The sequence below is a fragment of the Leuresthes tenuis genome, unplaced genomic scaffold, assembly GCF_036924035.1.
Source record: "Leuresthes tenuis unplaced genomic scaffold, fLeuTen1.0.hap1 SCAF_9, whole genome shotgun sequence".
NCBI lineage: Eukaryota > Metazoa > Chordata > Actinopteri > Atheriniformes > Atherinopsidae > Leuresthes > Leuresthes tenuis.
The window spans coordinates 12,995,476-13,021,760 of NW_027325363.1; the positions used below are offsets into that span (position 1 = coordinate 12,995,476).

The 26,285-nt window shown below is 40.7% G+C and overlaps 1 protein-coding gene across 1 annotated transcript in view; it reads left to right on the top strand.

Moving 5' to 3' along the window:
• Positions 1 to 1,980: 1,980 nt before the first annotated feature.
• Positions 1,981 to 26,285, top strand: part of ttc9b (tetratricopeptide repeat domain 9B) — a 29,996-nt gene continuing 5,691 nt past the window's right edge. The window contains exons 1-2 of the mRNA XM_072392405.1: positions 1,981 to 2,755; positions 25,593 to 25,775. Coding sequence (XP_072248506.1) covers positions 2,287 to 2,755; positions 25,593 to 25,775 — 652 coding nt within the window. The 5' untranslated portion in view covers positions 1,981 to 2,286. The remainder of the gene's footprint in view (positions 2,756 to 25,592; positions 25,776 to 26,285) is intronic.

The following is a 26,285-nucleotide window of genomic DNA, read 5'->3' on the forward strand; positions in this document are numbered from 1 at the left end:
AAAACAGGAAAATTTCCTCTTACCTGCCTTTCCAAAACTCTAGTAAGCTAATATTATGACGCAGTGATGATTCTGGTTTCAACTCTACCTTTCAGCCTCATAGAAAAATCTGAATTACCATAATTTAAAAAAAATCTCTTTTAGATCCAGCAAACATTATCCTTAAAAGATAGAACACCTACTTTCAGATTAATGAAATTGTGTTGTTTCTTTGCTGTCACATATAACTTGTTTCGTTATAGATATGAAGCATAGAGGGTTTTTTTTCTTATTGTGAGTTAAACCACCAGAAACATTTATTCAAGTGGCAGCATAACTTTAGTGAAAATATGATTATGTTCCTGGAATGATAAATACTTCTATTCTTTTTTACCGAGCTAGCGACACTTCTTATAATTGCTTTATTTTGAAGGTCCTAAATGTTGGGAAACTTATCTGGTCCCATGATCACAAAGTATCATAATCAGAATATATTTCAAGCTAAGACACCGAGAAATTGTTAAACCTAAAAATGAGTTTTTACCTCTATCAAAAACACAACACAGGTCATTTGCATCATCACCTTGTTTAAAGAGCAGCAGCCTCTAATTTGGCTGATCACAACTGTAATAAAGAGGTGACACGTCAAAACACTACAGGAGCCTGTGTCAGTCAGGGGCCTGTGGTCTTATTCCACAGTTATGATATGTAGGGTATCACAGATGAATCTGAAAAGAAAGAAAAAAAGGAACTGTTTAACAGTACCACAAAGAGACACAGAAACTATTTCAATTAGACACGAAACAACAATGAACAGAAGTAGAATGATACTGGACAAAAAGTGACCAAACTGACACAAAGCAGCAACAATTTGGTCCAAATTTAACAAAACAAGATGCAAAATGACCACAGAGGGGCCACTAATAGGTGCAACACAAGCAAAAATTTGACTAAATAAAACAAAAAATGTGAACAAGTATACGTACATACACATATACAGCAAAATTATGTTGCTAAACATCTCCAAAGATGTTAAATGAGACAATAAATATTTTTTTAAAAACCCTCAAATAATAAAAAATACAAAACACCTGCTAAATGCACCCTTTTAAAACCACTTTGTGCTGTATCCGCATGGTTTGCTGTTGTTTTGTAAGTGTCTTGATCTTTAGAGAGTTAAAGCAGCCCTTTAGACCTCTCTGTCCTTGAGCCTGTTGTTGTAAAATCCGTCCGTGGATTGATGACACCTGTGAGGGGCCGATAAATCCACAGGTAATGAAGTGTCATCCCTTTAAAGCTCACACCATTTTTGAAAAATAACGTGTGGTGTGTGCAGGAATATGGCTGCCTGGTGGGCTTCATCAGGCTGCATTACACAACATCAAAATTGATGTAATTGACATTATGTCCCCTTGGTGTCGCTCTCTTCTTTCTGCTCCTGGTCTCTGCAGCCTCCTGCTGTCCGTCTCCATCTCCTTGAAGACCTTATCAGCTGAAGTCATCAGGTGTTTCTCTTTGGCTACTGTGATGTTTATACAATGGACAAGAGTTAAAGGAGTTAAAACCCCAGTTAACATCTTGCGTCTAACATTATACTTGTTTATTTATTTTCTATGTATTTTATTGTTAAGTGTAAGGAATGTCCATTTCCGAACAGTGGAAGTGAAGTGATCTGTAATCTTTCGTAAGGCTGTTCGTGAATCATTTCACTTAGACGAGTATTCTGTAGTTTATAAGGGGATTGGTCAGGGAGTAACCTTTGCCTAACAGACTAAAACATTTAGCTACAAATATTTCGTTATAAATAAAATAAGTATTTATTTCTGCAAATATATATATATATATATTTCACGTTTTAACGATTTTGATATTTAATCGATCGCGTCAAAGCATTTCCACTCTTTTTTGCGGTTTTTCGCCACATGACATCCCAACCGCAGCAACGCCTCACGACTTCTCTTTTTTTTCCCCCACAATGCTGCGCGGTAGGGGTTGTCGTGTGTGCGCTGTCTGTGGTGCTGAAGCTGCGCGTGCCTCTGAGGTTGCTGCCATCCACACGAGCATCCTTCTGCGAGAGGATCAGAACGAGGAATTTCGACGGTTGGAAGATTTGAGGGCTGAGAAATTCAGGATGTTTCCCGCAGCTCCTGTAATCCCTTTAGTCTGTTTTTAAAAAACGGAAGTATTTAGATTCATTCTCGAAACACAATCTGAAAACCGGAGACGCGTTTTCTTGGCTGTTTTTTCGACGCTTATAGTCTCTCCGGTGCATGCCCAGCCGTCTCTTCGTTCCTTCCTGCATCCTTTATGCACAGCACGCTACTCCGGTCTTCTCCAACAAAACACACCTTCGTGTCCGAGCACCATGGCCCGCTCCAACCGCGTTCAGTGAGAGACATGGAAGCCAAACAACACCCAATAAAAAGCCTAAAAAGCTACCCTGAGACCGGCGGCCGGAGCCTGGCAGCGGCCGCCGGAGGAGACGGAGGAGGCGGCGGTGGTCATCGAGCCGGTTCGGCAGAAATGGAGATGGAGGTGAAAATCCAGAAAGCCATCGACTTTAAGGTGGAGGGTCATCGTTGCTACAAAGAGAAGAAATTTCGGGAAGCGATAGGCAAGTACCACCGGGCGCTGCTGCAGCTCAAAGGGGTGCATGTTGTCGACGGGACCACGGGCTCCGAGGTCAACCTGCTGAATCAAGCCGCGGCCAAGCTGACCGAGGAGCAGCGGCGAGCCGTGGAGAGCACCGAGATCGAGTGCTACGACAGCCTGACAGGTAAGCGGTACCGGTACACCCTGTCAAGTACAGCTGACACCATTGTTCGTTGCGGTTCACTGGGTTCACACGAGCCACTGAGCTGCTGTTATTTCTGCAGGTGCGTACTCTCTGTTGTGCAGAGGCAGGTGAAATAACGCTAGTGTTGTGGGAGCTCACAAACAGGCTGCAACACATTGTTTATAGCCACTCCGGTGGCGGGCAAATTGCGCTGATTTAATTGAAAACATGAAAAGGTTTGGCCACCCGTGCGTTATTTAGCCAATCGAGGCCATTTTCCCAACCTTTAGTAGAAATATCACTGTGTGAATGAGCAGGTTTTGTCTTTACCAAGGGTTTTGCATGCATAAGTACATAAATGTTTTGCATGCCTCTGCTTCATAACACATCCCTGCTCTTTTCATTTATCGTGCAAGTGTGAAAAAAACGCAGTAAATAAGCTCAAGGCTATAAGCTTTGTTCTCAGGATGTGTGCGTGAGACAAGTTTACCGTGCCGTTGGGTAACATCCACGTTGCACATGCAGTCTGTGTAATGACACAACAGGTTTACAAGAGCTCTTCGGTTATATCACAGTAATATTAAAACCAGCTACTACATGCAAGAGCTCACGTGCTGTTATAACATGCTCCAATGATCAATATGGCTCCATGGGAGCAACAAAAGTAGCTCTATTAAAGCAATTAAGTTAAATGCTTCATCTTTTTCCTTCTTTCTGCAGTCATCATAATGGTTATCATAGCAGCTCATTGCGTTTTAGCTCAATTCCAAGCTAAACCTTTCTTCTTTTTTTTTGTGAAAAACACAAAACTTGTATAACTCTACTCATAAACATTCCCTATTATATACTCCATATTGTTTCATATTATATAACTTCATTTAGATAAATAAACGTACATATCTGAATGTTTTTGGTTGAAAATCTGATGTCAGTAAAGCAAAATGTAAGAATATATAACAACATACCGATGATTTTGAGGACCATATTAGAAGACATTCGTTGCTCTATCTCCATTTAAGTGGACAATAAATTCAGAGGAAACCTCTATGCTTAAGATGATATAAAGATTGCTAAGAAAAGGTGCTCTGGGATTCTTTCCTTTGTTTCACCTCCCTTACATCATGAAAGTGACTTGTTTTGTTTGGTTTTCTGATATCAATCTAGAAAATAAATATCACAACAAAAAAAGAAGAAGAAAAAAAACCAATTTCTATGAATACATTGCCAAGCTTTGATATAAAACCTGTGACTTAAGTATGCAGTGTGAGCAGCAGGTCTTGTCAAATGTTGCTATCCAGAGGGAATTGAGAATTATTGTGATTAATGGTGCACACTGCAGCGGTTATGTTCCATTATTTATGGGGCATCATAAACTATGTGAATATTGTATTTTCGGGACCATGAGTGCAGCGGTGTTGTGTCTCATTCCTGTGCCAGGCACCATCCAGTCAGGTTGCCATGATGCACTGAAGGTCAGTTCTTCTGTGCAGCTCTCAGGGCCTGTCTGGAGCCTGTAGGGAGGTCACTGTGGCGTGAAGGAAGGATAAGGGGAGGGAGTGAGGGGAGGAGTGAGAGAGCATGAAAACGAGGAAAGAAAAATGAATGTGAGGAAGCCAGCAGAGACAGTAGAACTCACAGAAGGAGAGAACGGACGTCATTTACAGTGGAATAGGAGAGGGGGTGAGAGGAGGAGTGGACTGCTAGCACGAGACAGGGGTCCATATTTACCATGGCAACCATCACTGGGCTTTTTCCCTGTTGTTATATTAATACTGCTCATGCCTTGCCCTCACTGCTGATTCAAGTGCGTGTGCACATACGCACTTTCACACAAAGAAACCTCAATTCCACCTTCCCCTTCTTATAACTGAATGTGTTTATATGCACTAAATAATAATAATAATCCTGTGCACTCAGGAATGTGAGCTTGACATCATGTCGCTTTGGATATTTGGGTAATTGCCAATGTGCCAGACTGTGAGGATCCTGCTATCTCCTGTGTTTCATATGCAGGGACCCTTCATACTGACCTTCAGAATCATGTTTTTGTTCATATACTATAAGATTAGTCTTTAAAATCATCTGACAGTCCATTTCTATTTGACAACATGATAAACATATCTGTCCACTCCAAGTAAATTGAGTTTTTAACAATTTCTGAGATTAAAGCGAATTCTTATTAACATTGTAGCGTCATATATCATCCACTGACTACAACTGTACAAGCAGCTGAATCTATTTGACAGAGCGATGGTTCGTTATCTCCATTAAAAAGGTCAAAAAAGGGGTCAGATTTAGCAGGGAATCAGATTTTGGCACCACACCAGCATGTGAATCAGCAGATCTTACACACAGTCACAGTTTGTGAACTTTACTGTATTTGTAAGCTTTGAACTCGTGCAAAGTGCTTCTAGTCAGACAAAAACTTTGTTTAAAATGTGGAGGAGTCTTGGTTAATGTAGTGCACTTAAGACAATAGTAATTTTACTAATATAGCACATTTCATCATACATAAACTCAGTGTGCTCAGAATCACAAAACATGGAAGAACAAGCAATATGTAACATATCCACGCAGCAACAAAAGGGAAAATCGGTGTGTCGTGTGTTCAAGTTCACATACACACAAACACACATATAGAGTAATTCATTTTTAGCCTTTGAGAACAGAAAACTTTTGAGTTTAGCTTCGACTCTAAACAGAGACAAGGGTCAGCAATCCAATCCAGTTTACAGATCTGTGTTGTTTATCTTGATCCTTGGCAGCAAGATTCAATTTCTCTCTGTAGGGTCCACTTTTTCTCTTTTTTCTCCCCATCTCTAGCTCTTTTCTTGACCATTTGGACCAACTTTTAAGCCAAACTAAATTAAACTAAGGGAACAGTGTGTTCCTAACAAGATGGTGCGCCTCTCCTGGTGTGATGTACTCTCACATTCTCTGTGCAGTGAACACTCTTTTACTCAGTGTTGTGCAGACATTGGACACCTATTTATCATGGTGATCTCTAATTCTCTGAAAAAATAAATAAGAGTGTGTTTTTTTTTATGGAAATATGCTTTGATGGAATCAGTTGTCATTGCAGACAGTAAACATTGTGCACTGTAGTAAACAAGAGGTGATTTCCCAGCCACCATCATATATGTGCTTTACTCTATGCATCTTCATTCTGTCTGGTGCATAAACAAATCCCATAAAAGGCCCCAAACCAGATCACTGGGCTGAAATATGTGTCTCACAGGCAAGTCGAATGATTTCTTCTGAATATGTGTGTCTTAAAAAAAGAATGTCATTTAATTTTATTAATGAGAGCAATCTTGCTTTTCTTTATTTTTTAGCTATTTATGTATATTCATGGCAAACATGGGCAAAGCTTTAGATAATGAAGCAAACACACACATATGTAGTAAGTATTCCCTGTGAGCTAAAAGTTCAGATTTCGGGCTTGTCTGACCACTTGGTTGGAATAATCTTGTCAGCTCATCAGTAATATCCTCTTATGGTCATCTTCCCCAGGCACAGCACACTCACAAACTCAAATAACAGTAATACTGCAACCATATAGTATTGCAGGTTTTCCGGCTTACAAATAACTGATGGTACAGCAGCTATTTAGCATTTCGCAGCAGCAGGATAACATTTTACAAACTTTTTTTCTTTGCTTCTGACACCAGACCTCTTCCTCCACACTTAGAGATATCTTCTGACATATAATTTAATAGACTATTGTTTCTATTCAGCTTGTGACTGACCAGATGGTACACCCTATTGTGCCTCCCTCTCTCATGTTCCAAATCAGGTTTGAGCTTACATGGAGTTTGAGAAGTGACCAATTTTAATAAAAAAATGTGCTTATTTTAGTAGCTTTATAAGTTGCTTTTGGAACCTCCACAAATTAAAGTGTTAAGCAGTGTTCATGAACCCAAGGTGCTGCTCCTAACAGGCTTCTGTACGCTGGCCAATTAGAAGACAGTTTGCTTTTAATGAGGAGTACCTTAAGGAGCCTGGGGCTAATATCTCCTATCAGCCTCAAGTGAGAAGCTCCACTACAAGTTGCATCAGATAAATGTTTTTAAAGCTACTCCAGTGTTGTTTCATAATAAAGACAAAGTGCTGGAAATTAGCTTAAAAGGTGCCCTTCGAATAGATGAAGTCATTCCATAAAACATCTGAACAATGTGGTTTTTGCAACAGGAGTAAACAAAGTGGATTAATCAACATTTGGTACACTCTTTAAACTAGTGGGAATGAATAGCATATCTATAGTGCCACAATAGTAATAAAAGAAACAACCATACATTTTCTATACTGGCTTAAATCAATTCAGGATCAAGGGTGGCTGGAGCATATCCCAGCTGCCATTGAGCAAAAGACTGGGTTGGCAGTTCATAGCAGGACCAAAACAGACACAAACAATCACTCACACTCTCCAAGGGTCGGTCAATTTAGAGTCACCACCTAACATGCATTTTTATGGACTGTGAGAAGAAGCCAGAGTACCTGGAGAGAACAAACGCACACACAGGGGAGAACATTCAAACTCCACACAGCAAGGCCCCAGCTGAGAGTCAAACCAGGGACCTTGTTATTGTGAGGCGATGGTGCTAAGCACCACACCACTGTGCAACCTAATGAAGGCACGTTTTCCAAACACAGCAGCATGACCCCATGAAAGAACTTTCTTTTACAGAAAAAAGACATTAGAGCAGTTCTTGGCACACTTATTACACAGATTTATTGTAGATAGACTAAAATATTGTCACAAGCAGGTTGCTGTGAGGTTGATATGTGCAGTAAGTTCTATAATCTACTAAAGACATGTTATAAGATGTTTTCTTACAATGTATATGTACAATTTTCGCTCAGTCCTAAATGAGACACTGGGTGCAAAGGCTGCTATGGGTCTTCACCTGCTTACCCAGAGTTCTGCTGGGCAGACGGCGGTCACCGAGGTTATAAGTGAAGAGTTGCCACTTGATTGGCTCAATGTGTCTGACTCTGACGAATGATAGAAGGGCAACAACCAAACGAGAACCACTGGCACGTCACGTGTTAGGGTAACTGCATGTCAGCAGTTGTGTGTGAGAGTTCATGCAAGTCAGTGTGTTTATTTGTCTCTGCATTCGCAGGCCTGAGGAACAGCATCTGGCTCAAGGGATGCAGAGAGAGAGAGAGTGTTGTTGCTTTTAGCACTGTTTGTTCTGCCACTCTTACCTTACCCATTTCTGACATTGCAGATTTTGTTTAGGCAGAGTTTATAGGTGCGTGTGTGTTGACTTTGTTGTGACGAGGACATGCTCTCCCTGTCACCTCTGTGTCATGCGTCAGTGGAAAGAGAATAAATACACTGACTCAAGAAGTGCACTTCAGCACAGTTCAAAGGAAAATTGTTATTTCATCCTAAATGTTTGACAAGTTTGACATTTAAGCTATTGCATATTAAACACGTGAGTTTCGTGATAAGATCTCATGATTCACCTCAACCTTCGACAACGGCACACTGCTGTGATGCGTCAGTGGCATTTAAGCTACTTATGATCCGCTGACTGGAAAAGTCACAGCATAGGATTCACATTAGATTCACATTATAGTAATATCATAGGAAGGAGGCACTTCCATCAGGGTAGAAATGTTTTAAGTTATCACTCAGAACAACTTTGTATTGATTCACAGTGACTCTTCTCTTTCAGAGGACGAGTGGAACAAACCAAGTCAGCAAAATGTCTCTCACAGCAAGACAGATTTCAATACTGTGAGGGTCAAACATTCAGACCTGCCCTGCCTCACACATGCACGCTTAAGAGAATACACTCTGCTGACCATATCCCTTTTTGAAACATGTTTATTGTCCAGAGTGGATAGGTTTTGCATCAATAAACTCTAAAACGGGCATTCATCTTATAACGAGGGGTTTGTGCAGCCCTATAATAACGGTCATCTTTGTTTTATTCTGAACAGGCTGCTCTTCCCCACAGTCATCAACCGAGTGTTGTTCACTACAGTTATCAGCCCCGTATGCTGATGTCTTTACCATATAAATGCAAATTTTCCTGTAGTCACTGTTAATTCTGCAACTTGATCTCATCACAGAATGTATAATAGCTACACTGGTCCGCAGACCAAAACACTGCAGTTTCACAAATAAGTACATTCTTGGCAAATAAACCAATAACAATGTGATAAATAATGATTAGTCTGATGGCTGATGGCTAACATTAATTGCTTTTTGTCAAGGATTTCAACCTTTTACCAGACTGTCTTTAAAAGAGCACAAACGCCTTTATTCCAATGTATAAAAAAAACTTTATTTGTAACCTTTCACATAAAAAAACTGTCTTTTAGGACTTTTCAACCCAATTACTTTTCATGGCCCAACAAAATATTTAATTTCCAACTAAATTAAAAGTTTCAGGGCAAAGTGAACAATGGGACACATCAATGTTAGGCCAATATAGTGCATAGATATATTAAAAGCTCAGATATTGTTCCATGATATATACACAGATAGCTCTTACACTCTTTAATATCCACGTCTCTTATTATGGTCATGTTACACAGACCTACAAACAAGACAGCGGCTTACAAATATGTTGCCACTTCACAATTTTTAACCCTGAATTGTAGCACTACCACGTTTTGAACACGTGGACAAACGTATGCAGTGGATGTTTCTGTAAGACCAGGATGCCTATTGAAACTCAAGCCAGTTGAGGAAACCTGTGACTGAAGCTCATGCCATCTGGGTGTCAACAATGAACCCTCTTTCAAAGTCACTTTAATCTTTCACATTCTTCAGAATAAGGTGTTCCTACTCAGGGTCTTTGCACATGTCAGAAAGCAGAGTTGGACATTGATTGCATTATTGCACCCTGTAGCATGTATTGTGTTGATCTTTAGAAGTCACAAAAATCCCAATTAGTCTCTGATTTTAGCACATTAAAAGTTAGAAGTTTAACACTTTTTGATGGTTCAGTTGTTGACGATTCTAACTGAGAAAAGCACAAGATGAGAAGATGTAAGAGAGGGGAAACAGAAAAGAGACATGAATCAGAGAAATAAGTATCCTGTGCAGTAGTGTCGTCTCCCGACCCTGTCAAACAGAATGAAGATGGATGATAAATGTGCTATTTGTTGGCCTTGTTAAGGAGTCTGTGCATGCCTGTCGGGCTGCATCTAAATGGGTTACACCGTCTGTGTCTGCTACAGTTCACAGTGGTGCAACATGTTGGCCAGAGGGCGATTGCCTGCTAGTTTGCTCCATCCATCCATCCATCCATCCATCCACCCAGCCCAACACATGGTGAAGGTAACACAGAAGTCACAGATGTCACTGTGATTTGTCTGTTCGTGGAGAGTTCACAGAGAATAAAGCCAGGAGCAGGATGGTGGGATCTGGTTGTTAGGAGAATCAGTCTGACTTTTCATTAACTTCTGCTCTCTCTGATCTGAGCCTGAAATCTGCCTTTGTTCCTCCTGACTGACTCAGCCTGTGAATGAGTCATAAATCAAAGCCTTGGGAGAGACGCAGCAGGAGGGGACAAATAAAATAGTTTGTTTCATAACACCAGCCACCTTTTTTGTTCCATTCACAGTCGCTCTGTGGTCCGTGATGATGATCCAGCATTTTCCACTCACTTGTTATATTAAAAGGAAGAAAATTGATGAAAAGGCATAAAAATAAAGGCATAAACAGTTTTCAAGTCAAAGAACAAGCAAGAAAGATTAGCTGTTGTTTTCGTTCGCAGAAATTGCTTTGACATGAGATAATGAATCATAACGAGACATTTTGAACTTTCCTCCACTGGTGTTTGTAGAGCCCTGCTGTGATAGTGCAGTTATAGAACTTCAAGCATGGGGGCAGATCCTGGGTAGGGAGGGACATGTCCCCTCATGTCCCACCCAATTTCTGAAAAACATGAATTGTCCCCCCCAATGATAATACATTAAATTATTCAAAATTGAACTAATGTATTGAGGTGCATATGGGGGCAAAAGAAATCACTTTTGTGTCCCACCCATCCTGACATCGGATCTGCACCCCTGACCTCATGCTACCGTAGCTGTTTACCTAAACAAAATCCACATTTCATTTTAATTTCCTGTTGAGAAGAACTTATGAGGGACACAAACACAGGCAGCAATTCAGAGGTTATAAGACCAAGTTGATCAACTGATCAGTTAATTAATCATTGAAATGATTTTTCAAGCAAGACTAACAAAGCGTCACTGACTCCGATGTGAATCCTGTAGAATTTGATTAAATCCCAAATTATTCCATGATCGTCTGATTTATTCCTGATAATAATACGAGCTGAACATCCACTGGACACAACATCTGCCAACTCAAACGTTCCAGGCTAAAATTAAAGCAGAGAGGCGCACATTATCTTCGTAATGATAACATTCAGGATGTCACGGTCAGTGTGTTGAAGTTGAGCTGGAGGACCCAAAATGCAGATTGCATGGCGAGAGACAGGAGGTTGAGCCATGCATAGACTTTAATTAAACAAAACAAACTAAAGGAGCAGGAGGAACACAGTCCAAAAAATCCAAAACACCCCACAGACCATAAAACAGACCTGGTCTTGATTAGACTTTTAAATTCAAGGGAAAAAAAACAATACAGAGGAAGTAAATGATGAATAACGAACAGAGGAATAGCAATCAATGACACTGGTCGAATGGTCTTTTTTGCTTATGAACTCTTCTGAGTGAAATAACCTGGAAGTATCTGAGTAGCAGACACGAGAAGCACCGGTCAAATTCCCTAAATGCCAAGGAAAGGAGCTTCAGTTCGTCTTTTATCATCTCCTTTAGCATCGGAAACACTGGAGCATAAGAAGATAATTCCATCCCAGAAATGATGATACTGCTCATACAAACCGTGAACTTTTCCTTTGTCATTACATATTTCTCCAACCATCTTTCCTTAACCTCATGATGTTTTCAAACAAGATCAAGAAAAATAACTCAAGAGAAGACAACTGTCAGAAAATAGTTTTTTTTTTTTTTGACAATCCAATCCAGTTAAGTTAAGAAAGTCATTATATTTATGCCTCAGATGGTTTGACTAGTTTTGGATAGTTTTGTTTGATCATGACACTGCTTCTGTCATGTCTATCCTGGGGGATTTAGGCAACCATTCTTCCTGGAGCCTGTTGGATCTAATCAATGCCAATATGCCCTAATAACTCCTTTCGGTTGAAGCATTGATTGGTTTTTTTTTAGCATCTTGATTGCAGCAGAATAAGCTTAAAGCACCTTTTCAGTTGATGTTGTTTGCAGTTTGTAGAAAACTAACTTCACAAGGCTAACTAACAGAACATATTAAACCATGATAATAATGTACATTTTTCTATCATCATGTCAAAGACATCCCTGTTTTCTCAACATAATGACATAATTAACCTATTATCACTAGAAAATTAGCTTTGTTATCTCAGGATAATATCAATTCAGAGCATAGCCTCTCTCAGCTTCATTACAAATAAGTCTTTAGCCATATTCTGTAAATCAATGTTCAGCTGTTGACTAACTAGCTCACTCATTGTCTGCTTTAACTTCTTCTGTTTGGTGCGAAATGTGTAAAACCAACACATTGAGCCGAAAGATGTTCAAACTCTGGATAGAGCTGAGAATAACTGCAGCATAACATTACACATAGTCATTTTATCCAGTGTTAATGGAGAGTTAATAAGGATGTTTAAAGATTTAAAATCTGTTATTAGCTTCAAACTTTTGAGTATGGCAATCATGTCCTGATTGCTGTTCCAGAGCGTGTGCTTGTCAGCTTGTGTCCCGGTCTGACAACTGACTGAGGTCATACATTTACTTTTGAACCACAACATGCAGTCACAAACCTAAATCTAATGAGACGGTAATGAGCTAGTTGGTGACATTGACTTCTGCTAGACCAAAATAAATTCCCTGCCTTCCACAGCGTGCAGTCACAATACATAATGCTGCTGCTGCTCGCCCTCCTCAACACATCACAGTTTTGTAAGCCCAGTCTTGCCTTGATGGCGGATGCTGGGGCTGAATTCTGATAATGTCAGTGATGACTTAGATGGGGAATTTCAGCGGTCCACTCTGACACTCTGCTAAAGAACAGTCAATGCCTGGTTACAAAAGCAGTAAGTGGAGAAAACTCCTCCCTTTCATCTCCTGCCAGCTCAGTCATCGGGGGATGTGGAGTGCATGAGATAAAGGCAAGCGAAGGGAGAGAGGAGGAAGTGGATGTAGGAAAGAAATGTAAGATGGAGGGGTTAAGATGGGGAGAAATGCGGGTTGTATAAGCAGATGAGAGCTTCTAACGCAGGAGGAGGGAGGAAAAAGGAAAGAGGTGCCATGCGAGGGTTAGAAGGGGGATGGGAAGTGGTTTGGTTGGTGTTTTTCCTCCCTCTATGCATGTTCGTCTGCCATTGGATGGATGGCCAGAGCGGAGGAGCGAGAATATTGAGTGCCAGAGCTGCAGATGGCACTCCCTCTACTGTACCACCCTCACTATACTGTCCTCTCTAAAACAAACCTATGAGTTACCTCAAAGATAGATTTGGAGAATGAGAGAAGGTGTGAGTCAGCAGAGGGGGATGGATAGCCTTAAATGGGGGAGAAACTGGACAGTCCTTATAAATACAGTATGATGGGATAATAAGACGGGGGGGGGGGGGGGGTAAAAGAGAGCGAAAATCAGAGAAGAAGAGTGAGGGTTTGCCTCTGTGACCTCTAAGTAGTGAAGCAAGAGCTTTCAAAGCTGCATTTGTTTTGTAAATGTTAAATGCTCTGAGAAATTCAATTCAGGCCAAACTGATTTATAGACAGGCCCCTGTGACTGCTGTCACAGGAGTAAATAAAATTCAGTCATTTGTCAGGAAGAAAAGGAAAAAAAGAGGGAGTTTGTAGGGAGCGATGGTAAAGGAGCCAGAGAAGAAGAGGAGAGAGGCTGAAGATGTTTTTTGGCGAAACAGCTGGGAGACTGAAGATTTGCGATTCAAGTCTTTATTATGATAATGTGAGAACAAAGAGAACAGTCATTATGTTCAAATTGAATTATTGTATTAGTCCAAGTCAAGCAGGCTTTTAAACTACATGTTATGAATATACATGCAATAGAAGTTGGGAGTCCAATTTCTCATGCATGTAAACATTTAACAGGGCTCAGGCTGACATAAGCGTTGTAAACGTACTGATTGTTAGCTCACAAGAACACATGGCTGAAATAAGGTAAAACAGAAAATCAAAAGAGCAGTAAATAAGCAAAACTACAGCAGGACTCAGCTAAATCATAATGTCACCTCGGTGTTCATAACATGCTGATTTTCAGCAGGTGTCGTGTTTTTCTTGTCACTGTGTTGTTAATTAGTACTCAGTGCAGATGTTTGGTCATAAACCAAGCCAGGTTCTTGGATGAAATGAAAAACATCAGAGGGGGGTTGCCATGCTTCATGTATCACCTCTTAAAATGACTGAATGAAACAAAGTCCTGTAACTGGAAGAATTCCAACTATCACAATGGGAAGACTCCACAAGGATCTATAATGATAATATAATATAATATAACATAACATAATGATGTGTTTATGTAAATTTTTCCCTGAGATGGAGTGACATTTGTGTGAAATTATGCATAAACTGAAAGTGTCTGTCAAAGCTTTTTGAGTCCCTGGCTGAAAAGTCATGACATCAGCTGAGCGAGAGCAAAGTCCCTTCCTTCACACCCTCAAAGAGAGTGAAATGCAGAATATTCATCCTCTCTGAGCCATGAGTAATGAGAATTTGCTGAAGCTCTTTGTGCATATCTAACACCCTGTACTCCAGTGGACGGTGCACAGTGAACCAATTCGCTGTTTATATTTATCCGTGATGATAAAAAGCCATGCTGGTCGCTATCTGAGCTTTCCCAGTGCGGCCAGCTCTGGCTTGACATTGAATGCTTTATTACAAGCACTGCCAGCGGTTGACATTGAAAACTCGTCCTTGTTAAACACTGTTTGTGATGGCCCTGACGTGTAAAAAAAGCACTGTGCCTGTTTTGCAGATCCCGTATTCCTGGGTGGAAAAGGTTTTTTCAGTTTAGTTTCTTACAACTGCAGTTTCAGATCTTAAAAAAAGGGAAAGCTAATTTAAAGCTGCTGTAGTTACCAACTACACTGATAATAAATCTAAAGCCCATTCTAAAGTAATGATTATGCAACAGACAGTTATCACCCAACACTGCAGCTGGCCTCAGCTACCACATAGCATACCACAGGTTGCTTGCACCATAGGACTACACCTGATGTAATCACTCATTCTTTTTTAGTTAAATATTCAGCTCTCCGGAATTCCTTAAATTGTTGTGCCGATGAGGACAAAGTGAATTATTTGACTTCTTATCATTATTTGCTTAACTAGCTGTAAGTTTATGAGGTTTTAGTTGTTTTAGGTGTCAAAAAATACGCTCTCCTGTCACTATTTAGAGTAGCTGCTATCTTGGCCCATCTATCAGCCCTCACTGCCATCTACAGATGGTAAGACACTGACTGCTCATACAGTCTATTTTAAAGGCAAACTGTGAAAAAGTCAAGTTAACTTTATCTATTGATTCTTATCCCCAGACAGTTCCTTTTGTTGCACTACTGCACACAAACTAACTACAGAAAGGGACGTGGTGTTTCAGTTTTTTCTCAAATTGTCATGTATCGACTGATGCTTCACAAAAAAAAATAAAAAATCGACATTTGGAGACCAGAGAGGTTGGGATTACATATTCTACGGTCAAGTCAAAGAGCCAAGACTGAGTCCCGTGGTGCCTTCAAGTGACTTCACTTGTGTGTGTTTCTTACTAAACTGCAGCAACTTATTATAAAATCTTAAAAAAGACTCTAAGGCATAGACTCAGACATGGGTTTTATTTCCTTTTACCAAAGAAGGAAATTTATCTGTGGCCTGCAGTAGAACTACTAGACTTAAGGAGGTTGACTTTGCATTTGAAGTCCCCGCTACTTTGTACACTGAACCCAAAGAGGTCTACTTTCATCTCCACTTTACCTTTCAGTGTGAAGCTTGCCAGTTTACTGTACTTCCATTCACCCTGTGCTTGCCCTGACATCCGAGGCCCTTGCTCACACATCAGGTATTTCTTTAAATTGTGAGAAGGGTTCATTAGATCAGATCCAACACAGCAGACCACCTGTATCACCTTGTCCCTCAACTCAGTGTCAGTGCTTGACTGTGGGGCAGTTGGAGAGGATTCAGTGCCTTCTTTAGTCTGTGTATGTAAGTGCAAATTTGACTGTTCAGACAGTCTCAGGTTTCTGAGGATGGCAGCCTGAACAGTCACACCCCCTGGAGATGCTGCCTTTACGCCCTCTGCAGAGGTGGTACTACAGGCTCCACACGGATGCTGAGGAGCATGAGGGGGCATTTTCACTTTTACTGCCACTGGCAGTCAGAAGGAACCAAAACACAAACATATTTTCAGACATCTATAAATGAAATATATATAGATATATAGCAGTTTGAATTTTTCATGACTAAAGGTGTTAAGAATCCTGCACCTAAAGATGAAAGTATCTCCCAGCACCACAGAAGCCCAGTTTCTAGTAAAACACTTAGTGTTGCTTATTTTTTCTGTGCCTCTGCAGAAGGCTTCCATTCAAATATCCATCGGTACAAAATCAATGTGGAAAACATGTTGAAAATGTGGTGATTATATTAATTTCATTAAGCAGTTGGACACAGTGGTTTCTTTTCTTTCTTTTTCTCAACATCTTAGTTGGTATGTTAGCGTGCTGCTTTTCAGTGTAGAGTTAATCACTTGTTTTGCTTTTATCACTGCACTTTCTAACCCACCCAACCGTGTAAATGTTTTACTGTTATTCTTAAGTGAAAGTGCACTTCATGTTTTACAGCTGCATTGTTTTGATAAAAGTCTCACAGCCCTCATTAGTGCACTTCCACAGCAGAAAGTCTGTTTAGTGCTGCTGCAGACCGATTGACTTATGCTGTGATCCATATCCTCTACTGCTGGATGATCTCATGCTGTTCTCTGCAGCCTCAGGGCAAACAAGATTTCGAACGCAACTCACCGCCAACACCTGAACCTTTTTAAAATGGATTGGGATGCATGGTTTAGCCATACGTTTAACTTCAGGTGCTCAGTGCGAATGTTTAACTGCCTCACAGATTAAACCTGTGAGCCGAAGCATTTGGCATTTTTCTCGAGGGCCTTTCAAGTTTCTCATATGTCTTGTAAGCAGTACAACACGTAGAGCACATTTATGACAGCTCCTTCGTGTCGATTGTAAACAATAGTGAAACATTGAAGTAGTATATGCAAGTAAAGCCTTTAATTTATTTAGGAATATTTCATTTGAGTGTTTGATCACAGCTAGAACACAATGTGGCAGAAGACAGAAGCCAAAGCTCTGGTAAGTCTGCTGAGTGTCCGCTGATGACATCACCAATGAGATAATGGCCTGGCAACTGGCTGCAACAAAATTATGTCCCTGTCAGGCAGTTCAACTATACATAAAACCTCGATAAAAGTCTCTTTTGTACATCATCAAACTGCACTTATCTATTATTAGAAAGTCTGTTTTTGCTCATACAGAAAGAGTAATATTGCAAGTTGAGGATACTCATTTTGCCCTCAGACACTAGAATATATATCAGCTCAAATGAGTTAAATAGGATACGAGCTACTTGAACTGTTCTTCAATTTCTGCTGAGGCATCAAGAAAACCCACAAAGGTCCACATCTTATTTTACAGACAAAGAAGAAATACCTGGAAACTGAAAAATGAAGCAGAGAACATTAAATGACTTAATCTTGGTGCAGTCAACTGGACCGATAGCTTCCTCACATATATAAATATTTAAGTAGGTGAGCATTAATCCTGAATCTGCAACTATTTTAGGAGAGTAGAACAGTGCAAGAACGTGGTCATTTGATAAAGTAAGGTTGTAGATGGCACAGGGCATTTGAAATGTATGCAGTGGGGTTTGAGTACAAGATTGCGTGGCATAAATGAAATGAAATAAATGAATCAACTGGACAACTGAAATCATGTCTGGAGGTTCAGGATCTCCTCTTTCTCTGGAGCAGCATCACATATTAAAGGGGAACTCTGGTATTTTTAAACCTAGATTTTATTTCTGGCATGAAATACGTTTATCTACTCACCGAGAACAGTTTGGCGAAAGTAGGTGTCCTGCGGAAGCTATTTAGATCACTCACGATAGGTTTATATCTATATAATGGAGTGAACAGGGCAATGACGATGCAGCCTCTAAATACGGCATTATCTGTCTTTATTTCACTAATACTTTAAGAAGAATGAATTGACAAATGTGTTCTATAGCTCTGTTAGTTCATAGGTGCTGTTATGTGGCTACTTGCGGCTATAGGAGAGCTAACGGAGGGATTTCTACACAGGCACTGTACTGGGACTAAATAGCTTACGAAGGACGCAGACTTTTGCCAAACTGTTCTCAGTGAATAGATAAACGTATTTCATGCCAGAAATAAGGTCTTGGTTTAAAAATTCCCCTTTAAACAGCGGTATAAGGGGAGATGATTTCAGTGCGTTCTTGTTTTCGAAAAACTGATATCTAAAACAATAATCTGATCACTTAACTTTCCTTCACTTCCAGGATCAGCATTGCTCTGTGGACAATCTATGCAAGAATGTTCTATCTGCTTTTGGTTTCCAGGCCGCACCAGCAAGCACGGGGACAGAGGGAAACATTATCCCATTGTAAGGCCGAACTGGATTTTTAAAGAATTATTTCATGTCCAGTTTCAGTAGAATAAATGTAATAGGTTTGTCTACATGTCCAAAGAATAGTTGTACAACAAACTTCCACAGATGAGAGTGCAGCACAAGCAAATAAGTGGAAAGTGGAAGTGCAATAACTTTGGAAAATGTCATGCTGGAACATTTTTCAAACTAGCGGTTTCTGCTACTAGCAGTAGCATTGAGGTCTGTGGATTAGAACCTTCTGCCTTTTTAGCAAAGTTAAGTGTCAAATGAACACCAGTGAGATAAGGAAAGTTGGCATCATGATGTAGGAGAGCGTTTAGACATAAAACACCGACATGCTGATTAACTTAAGCTGCACTTGTGTAGTGAACAGAATAGTAGTATAATTAGTATAATAGTATAATTTTCTTATTCTTGTTTTCTAAATGCAACTGTTTGCACTGTGGACCAATGTAGCTGTTCTGTTCTGTTGTTTATTTTGATATTTTGGGTAAAATGCTTCAACATTTTTTTTTTTCAGATTAAAAAATGGGGCAATCGGTGTCTGATTACCTTACTACTGACCCTGTGTTGGACTAGAGACCTGTCCCGGTTGTACCCCACCTGTCGCCCACTGACAGCTGGGATAGGCTCCAGGTCCCCTGGAGATGGAATATAGGAAATTACTTGCAATAAATTTCTTACTATTTGTTACCACCGGCAAATGCAAATGTTGCATTAATTTATGGTCAGAATTGTAATGCCAGAAGAAAACATTTGTCCTACTTCTGCGCTGTTATCAATAGAGGTGTAAGTACCTTCACTCATAATCTTTCATTGTGATCGTTTACATCAGTCGTCACTGTCATATAACATAAGATACTTATTGAATTGCAACTTTTAAATCCGTTAAAAGAGCTGCACCGTACTGCACCTTCTGTGTTGATTTTAGATTTGATACAGATTTGCAGCCATTTGTCAAACTAGTTACAGATACTCCGGTCCCAGACATATAAAATGTCTCTGTCTCAAAATTACAACAAAGGAGCCAACAGGAACATCAGTTATTACAATCTGAACACAGCAAAGCAAACGTGTGGCTGGCACTGATTTTTATATGGAGTGCATTGCTCTTCTCATCTAAGAAAGTGGATAAGACGAAACCCCAAAATGTTTAACGAGTCATTCACTATACAGTATGTGAGGAAGATTTCACTTATCTCGCCTATAAAATCAAGTCAAATTGTCGGTCCTTACCATATTTGCCCTTTGATATACATGCTGTACATTTACAACTATATGAGTGTTGCCCTTGAAGGCCTCCAAGGCACAAAAAGTGAAATTGGACTCATAAAAGTAAGTAATTATGGTTTTTTTGACACCTTATTGGGCTTCAGTAGTGCTCCGCTACAGTGTTGCACAATCAAAGAGATAATCTGCTCCTCTTGTTTTAAGTAAAATGGTATTTGATGAGAAGATGAGCTTGTATCGTCTCTGTATAATGATAAATCACAGAGGTCATTATGTATATATCCTCAGAGGAAAAGGGCCTACTTTATATTCCCTGTGTCATATTTCTAATGGTTTAGAGGAGCCTCTAAACCTGTGCTTAAGCATTTATCGTCTGCTTCATTAAGGATGTGACAGCTTCTCCTGGATGGTATTTGAAATAGTGATACAATATGAGATTATTAAATCAGGCTTTATTGATCCCAGGAGATAATTGGCTATAAACCACCACGAGAAGACTAGAAAGCTGGGTAAGAACATTCGGTGGACATGTGGAAAACAGTGAAGAAATATGTCTGGAAAATAAGAAAACGTACTGAACTAAACTTACAGGCAGTCCAACAGCTATGGAGGAGCTATGGAGGAGGTTTAGGAGAGAAAGATGCAGAAAATAACTGGTGGCTGGTGAAGGTGGAATAAATGCTGTTTCGTGTCAGTGCTAAAGCAAGTTATGGACTGTAGCCCTGTCCCTCTCAATAACGACAAAAGTCATTACTAAAATGCTTTGGGCGGAGCTATTCTTAGCAAGAGACCAGCTGCGATGTAAAATGTACATGTGTGAGGCAATTTCCCAATGATGCACGGCTCATTTGTGCCTTTGAATGAATCTGTTGCAGCAGCGCGGCTTTTGTAACAGAGAGTAGAATCAGCCAAAGGTGAGAAGAGGACTTTGCTCTGAAGTGAGCAGGGACACATTGAGGGTCACATGGCAGGAGTGTGTGTCTGTGTGAGAGTGTCAGTGAGAGTGATGGGTCTCTCCATCTGCCATTATCCTCCCGCAGAACTAATTACAAGGTGATGGACAGCAGACTAATCACCGGGGCCACCGGTGGCTTTGAATTAGCCCGATAGTGGTGTCACGCCTGGTGTGATGGAGAGCGACAGGGGAGGAGGAAAGACAGAGGGAGGGACATGGGTCCAGAGGGAATAGGAGGAGACTCACACTTGTTTGGTCCCCTAATCTTGTCCTCTGTTCCTCTCATGCAGAAATTCAACCCGTTTTTGTTTGATTTGCTCTGTCTCTGTCCTCCCTCGTGTCTGTCTGTCCTGCCTTATTTCAACTTCCCATCTTTTATCTCTTTCTGTTTTTTATTCCTCTTGGGTTATTCCTCTGGTTCGCTCCATTGAGGTTCTTTTTCTTCCAGACGTGATGCTTCAGGCAAGCAAGAAGAGCTCCTGGGCTTGTGTTGACCACTCCCCATGTCTCTCATTTAACATTTAAACGACGAAAATACACGCATGGCGTGACATGAGAAACGACAGACACACACACTAACTAAATTATTGGGGGGTCTCAAAGTCGAGTGTCCTGTCTCTTTGTTCAGCTGCCTTTAATAGGACTTTATTCCTAGTTTATTACGCTTCATTCTGATTTTTACATGTTTTAAACTGCTCTTTGAAGCTCAGTAGATCTGAGATGTAATCTATCTCCTGCTGCCTGTAGGGTCATTGAGTTAGAGGACACTCCTTAGGGACACATATAACATTATGAACAAAATACCTTTAAGGTCATATGGGTTGAAGAGGGCCAATAAATAGATTTTATTATTGCTGTAATTTCTCTCAAGCTCACAAGTATTACAAATTTACCGTAATTTTCATCAAAAAAGAGGAAATTCTGTGTTGCTGACATTTCTTTTCTCTGCTTTTATCCCTCCTTGAATATTTCACAGCCACTTTCCTGTATCAATGAGAGCTGCTGCCCAGTCACAGCACCTGCTGCTAAATGTCTCTTCTAATACAGGACGCAGACAGGTCCTTTAGTTGCGCGGACGCGTTGGCTCCAGTGATATTGCTCTGCTGTGTTTGTCAGGTCTGTGTCTGTCCCTGCCCAGCCTCCTCTGGTGGTACCGTCATTATCATACCCTTAATGCATCTCACCACACTCTATATTTCCTCTGGCATTCCATCCATCCACCTAATGGGCCAGCAGGGCGCGGCCGGCCAGTCATCGCTTGTGTACACTGCCTCTGTGTGCAGTTTGTGTATATTTGTCCAGTCATGTGTTGTTTTGGCCATTGTCATGTTAGGCCATCTGCCTCTGAGTGTGTATTTGTTTTGTCATGAAGTATATCTCAAACCTAACTCTTGTTCACACCAACGTGTTTTCACCTATTTGCTGTGTGTTTGTGTTATTTGTAACCGCTATATGTACTGTAGGTTGATGTGTGCGCGTGTGAGAGTGTGTCGGTGCCGGTGAACTCTCTAACCACGTCAGCCATTAAGCCATTATGGAGCTGTAACTGGATCCTCTGAAAGCTCAGCTCCTGTTCGCAGCTGGAGGAAGATGATGGATGGCTGTGCAAGGAGGAGAGTGGTCTTATAGCTGGGTGGCTGTAAAAACAAATAAAGGAGTAGAGTGTATAGAGAGGTGTGCTGAGGAGGTACGGGGCACGTGAGGTGAATTGTGCTGTGCTAGACTTAACAAACACAAGATGGGAAACGGCTTTGACCTTTCTGCTCTGCTCTGGGCTGAGTCATGAACTGCACTGAAAATAGAAGGATTATCAGGCTTGTTTTGTTCCATATCTTTAATTATAGGATGTGTTTGTGTGTGGGGGGTGGAGTGGGGGGGTGGAAGTGTTAGCATTCAACTAATCATGATAGACTGAATGAATTTCAAATGTTATTTGTGACAGCTTACAAAGAGGATATACAGCTCAAACAGCTTAACAACAGGAGATAAAGAGATATTCGACGCTTATGAAGAGAAAATTCAGTTCATCATGTGTTTATAGGGTTATGATGACTATGATCTCCTCTCTAACCCTATCAGAGTAGGAAAAGCTTGAGGCATGTGTCATCAAGTACAGTGGCATGCAGAAAATTGGGCAAACCGAGAGATTTGAGCTGTCAGACCATTTTCATCAAGGTCTCAGACCCTGATTAGCTTGTCTCATTCATTATTAGGAAAGGCCAAGCAGTGCACCTTCATACTTAACTCTGATAAAAATCAGCATGGGCTCCCCTAAGTAGCTGCGTAGCACTCAGAAAATTGCAACACTTCATGCCCACAGAGCAGTTAAGGCTATAAGTAGACAGAAAGTGTTTTCTATGAAGATCTGTAATCAAGAAACTGTGGAAAACTAGAGGATGCCCGGAAGACAGAGAAAACCTTTCCAGAGAACTAACACTTTGAAATCAGAGCCTGACTTCAAAAGACCTTCGGGGAAAGGTTTTAAACACTCTTCGGTGTTGGTGTGCTTTTCTACTGTGCTACTATGACAGCATGATTATGATTTTAAGCAGTTGCCATCAGAAGAATGGGGCCTGAAAAGCCTATTAGAGCTTTCTGGTTGTAGAGAGCAAAGATGTGCTTGAAGGGAAAAAAAGGTTGAAGTTCAGTATGGCATAAATACAACAAAAAAAAACTCTCAAAGCACTGAAGAGGATCAATAATGGTTTGGGGCTTATGTTGCAGTCAATGGCACAGGGAATATCTCACAGGCAGGAAAGGGAGAATAGATTAAGTTACGTACTAACAAATTCTCGTGGCAACCACCAAACTGTCTGTGAAAAAAAAAAGAAGCAGAAGATGGGAATTGGATGGCTTCTATAACAGGACAATTATACTCATATCTCTAAATGTATAACAGACATACTAAAGAGGCCCAAGCAAAAGGTTTTTCCATGTTTCCCCACAGACATTCATCATCAAGTATCTGTGGACAGACCTCAAAGCAGCAGTGTGTTCAAGGCAGCCCAAGAATATCACAGAAATTTGAAGCCTTCTCTGAGAAGAACAGCTGAAAATCCTCCAAACAAGAACTGAGGGGCTTTCAGATGCTGAAATGAAAAATGTGACCAAACCTTCCTAACTGCCTGGAAGGGACGTTCACTTAGTAACCACAAAGGGGGCCCAAACTTCTTATTTTGAAACTGCAAAAGGTTAAAATAGGTCAGTGATAAAGGTTAATACTGATAATGACTGAAGTAAGACCTCCCTAAAACACAAAGCATAGTTACATGTTCATTAGCTTATTGTTTTTGGTCATATTCATGGTTTTAGATCCAGGTTTCCCAGTTTCTGATGGTCTAACGGTTGTGTGTCTTTGATCCCTTATTCGGGAAAATAAGGGATCAAAACAACCATAAATCAAGAACGCTTAATGCTTAAAATATCTGAATGAAAAGAGAATCTCTCTTGAGAAGATTAAAAGTAATTAAGATTATAGAGATTTACTTGAGTGAAAATACATGAGCAGCTCCGACACATTGGGATAGAGTGAAGAACGTGAGAGGACTGCGTACATTTCATGTCTCAGATCTTGTGCTTCTTCAACCACTAAATTACAAAAAAACATATTGATTGTTATTGAATTTGGTCGTCTCTTGATGATCGTGATGAATTATTTAGTGTTTTGCAGTCGTGTTGTTGACAGCCAAGGCCATTGTGTGTTTCTGAGCTCCATTAGTCCTGCTCATTCAACACTCAGACCGTGACCATTTCTCACCCTGCATTGGCTTTTTGTCTGAGCTGTTGCTCACACCTCGCACTTCTTGAGGATTAGAGGGGAGTATTGGTGGCCTCTAACTGCTTTTAACACACTCCTGTTTCTCCTCGCCTTGCAGCTCCCACAGGTGCCACCTCTCCTCCACTTTAACCCCAGCCTCCCACACTAACGCCTCCTCATCGTTGCATCTCTGTCCTGACTCACCCTGCCTCCCAATCCCTGACTCATGCTATTCTCGGAAAAATCTGTCAAGAGCCTAGTCTGAGGAAAGACAGGAAGGTTAAAGCAGAGCGCGAGGGTGGGATGACAGTATAAGGAGGGATAGAGGGAAATGATTTCTGGGGTGATGTCAGATAGATTAACTGGCAGAGACAGAGGGGGTGATGGAGAGGAAGATGGTGGAAGTAAAAGCTTGTGTGCTTGTGATCAGCAGAGGAACAGTGAGTGATCAGAAATTTGAGCCATCAGCAGGCATTTAAAAGCTTTGGTGAACTAAAAGCTGTAAGTGCATGTATGTGTGTTATTCTTTTTGTGTCTTTACAAATAAATTATTTTAACCTAAGCTGATCTCAATATAGCTCAGAAATGCTACATTGATGTATAGGATTGACGACTGCAACGTAAGACATATCTTGTTTCCTGAAGTTCTGTGTTGCACGTCATTGCTGTTTTCAGCTGCTTGCTCTTTGAGCTCTTCCTCTCCTTTTCTTTCCAACCTAAAAAGTCAGCACCCTCACTGTTTTTCATCAGTCTGTAGCCACAGTTTTGACCCGTTCCTCTGTTTTGCATGACAAGTTCAACGGCAGATCTGGAGAGAACACACTCAACTGGCCAAGGGCTCAAACTGCTTGCACGAGATTTTGTCTTTTCTCTGCACCGTGAGACATTAGAATGAGCTATTTATAGTCATCTGCCACCCGAAGATGTACTGTGGAGTCTAAATTTCGCTCTGGCTCTATTTAAAGGCACAGCAAAATGTATCCCTATTTTTGTTCCTCAGCGCTGGAACCAACTTATCGTTTAAACTTCACTTAATGAACCTCAAAGTGTTTGCATACACAGAATGAGACAAATGTTTTCAAATGATTCTGTTTTTATAGCCTTTCTGCATTTATAAGCATTTCTTGCTTTTTCTCTTTCTTCTTGTTACAGCTTGTCTTTTACAGTCGGAGCTGGTAAACTACGAGAGAGTCAAGGAGTACTGTCTGAAGGTGCTGAGCCACCAGAGGGACCACTTTAAGGCCATGTATCGAGCCGGCATCGCCTTCTATCACCTGGGTGATTACGAATGTGCGCTACGTTACTTGCGGGATGCTAAAAACCGTGAACCCACAGGTGAGGATAGGCTGAAGTTTTTTCATTTTTACAGTGTTGGTCAGAATTACTGGTACCTCTGAACTATAAGAAGCGAATTACTCTCTAAGTTAAATGAAAGTGAATATTTGGATTAAATATCCACAGTTATGGCTACTCTTCCATTGCTTCCAGTCATTACCATGATTTTATAACACTATCCAAGCAAAGTTATTCTCTAAACCCAACAGGAAGCGACACAATTTAGTCGGGATTTCTTGTGTTCAGGTCATCTAGGCAACGAGCAAAACTGCATCCATGAAGGTAACAGAAGTCCTGTGGCAGGAGTCGTATGTTGGACTTTAACATGCAACATGAATGATCCAACTCCATCTCCTAACCTCCTTATGAGGATTTTGTAGCTTTGAGAAAATACTCGAGAATGATGTCTGCTCCGATTTATATAACTGCTACAAGTTTGTGGCGCAGAGTTCAATCTGCTCTGCAGTCATCTGTTGGGGCAGGAGCATCGGTGACAGTGACTCAAACTAA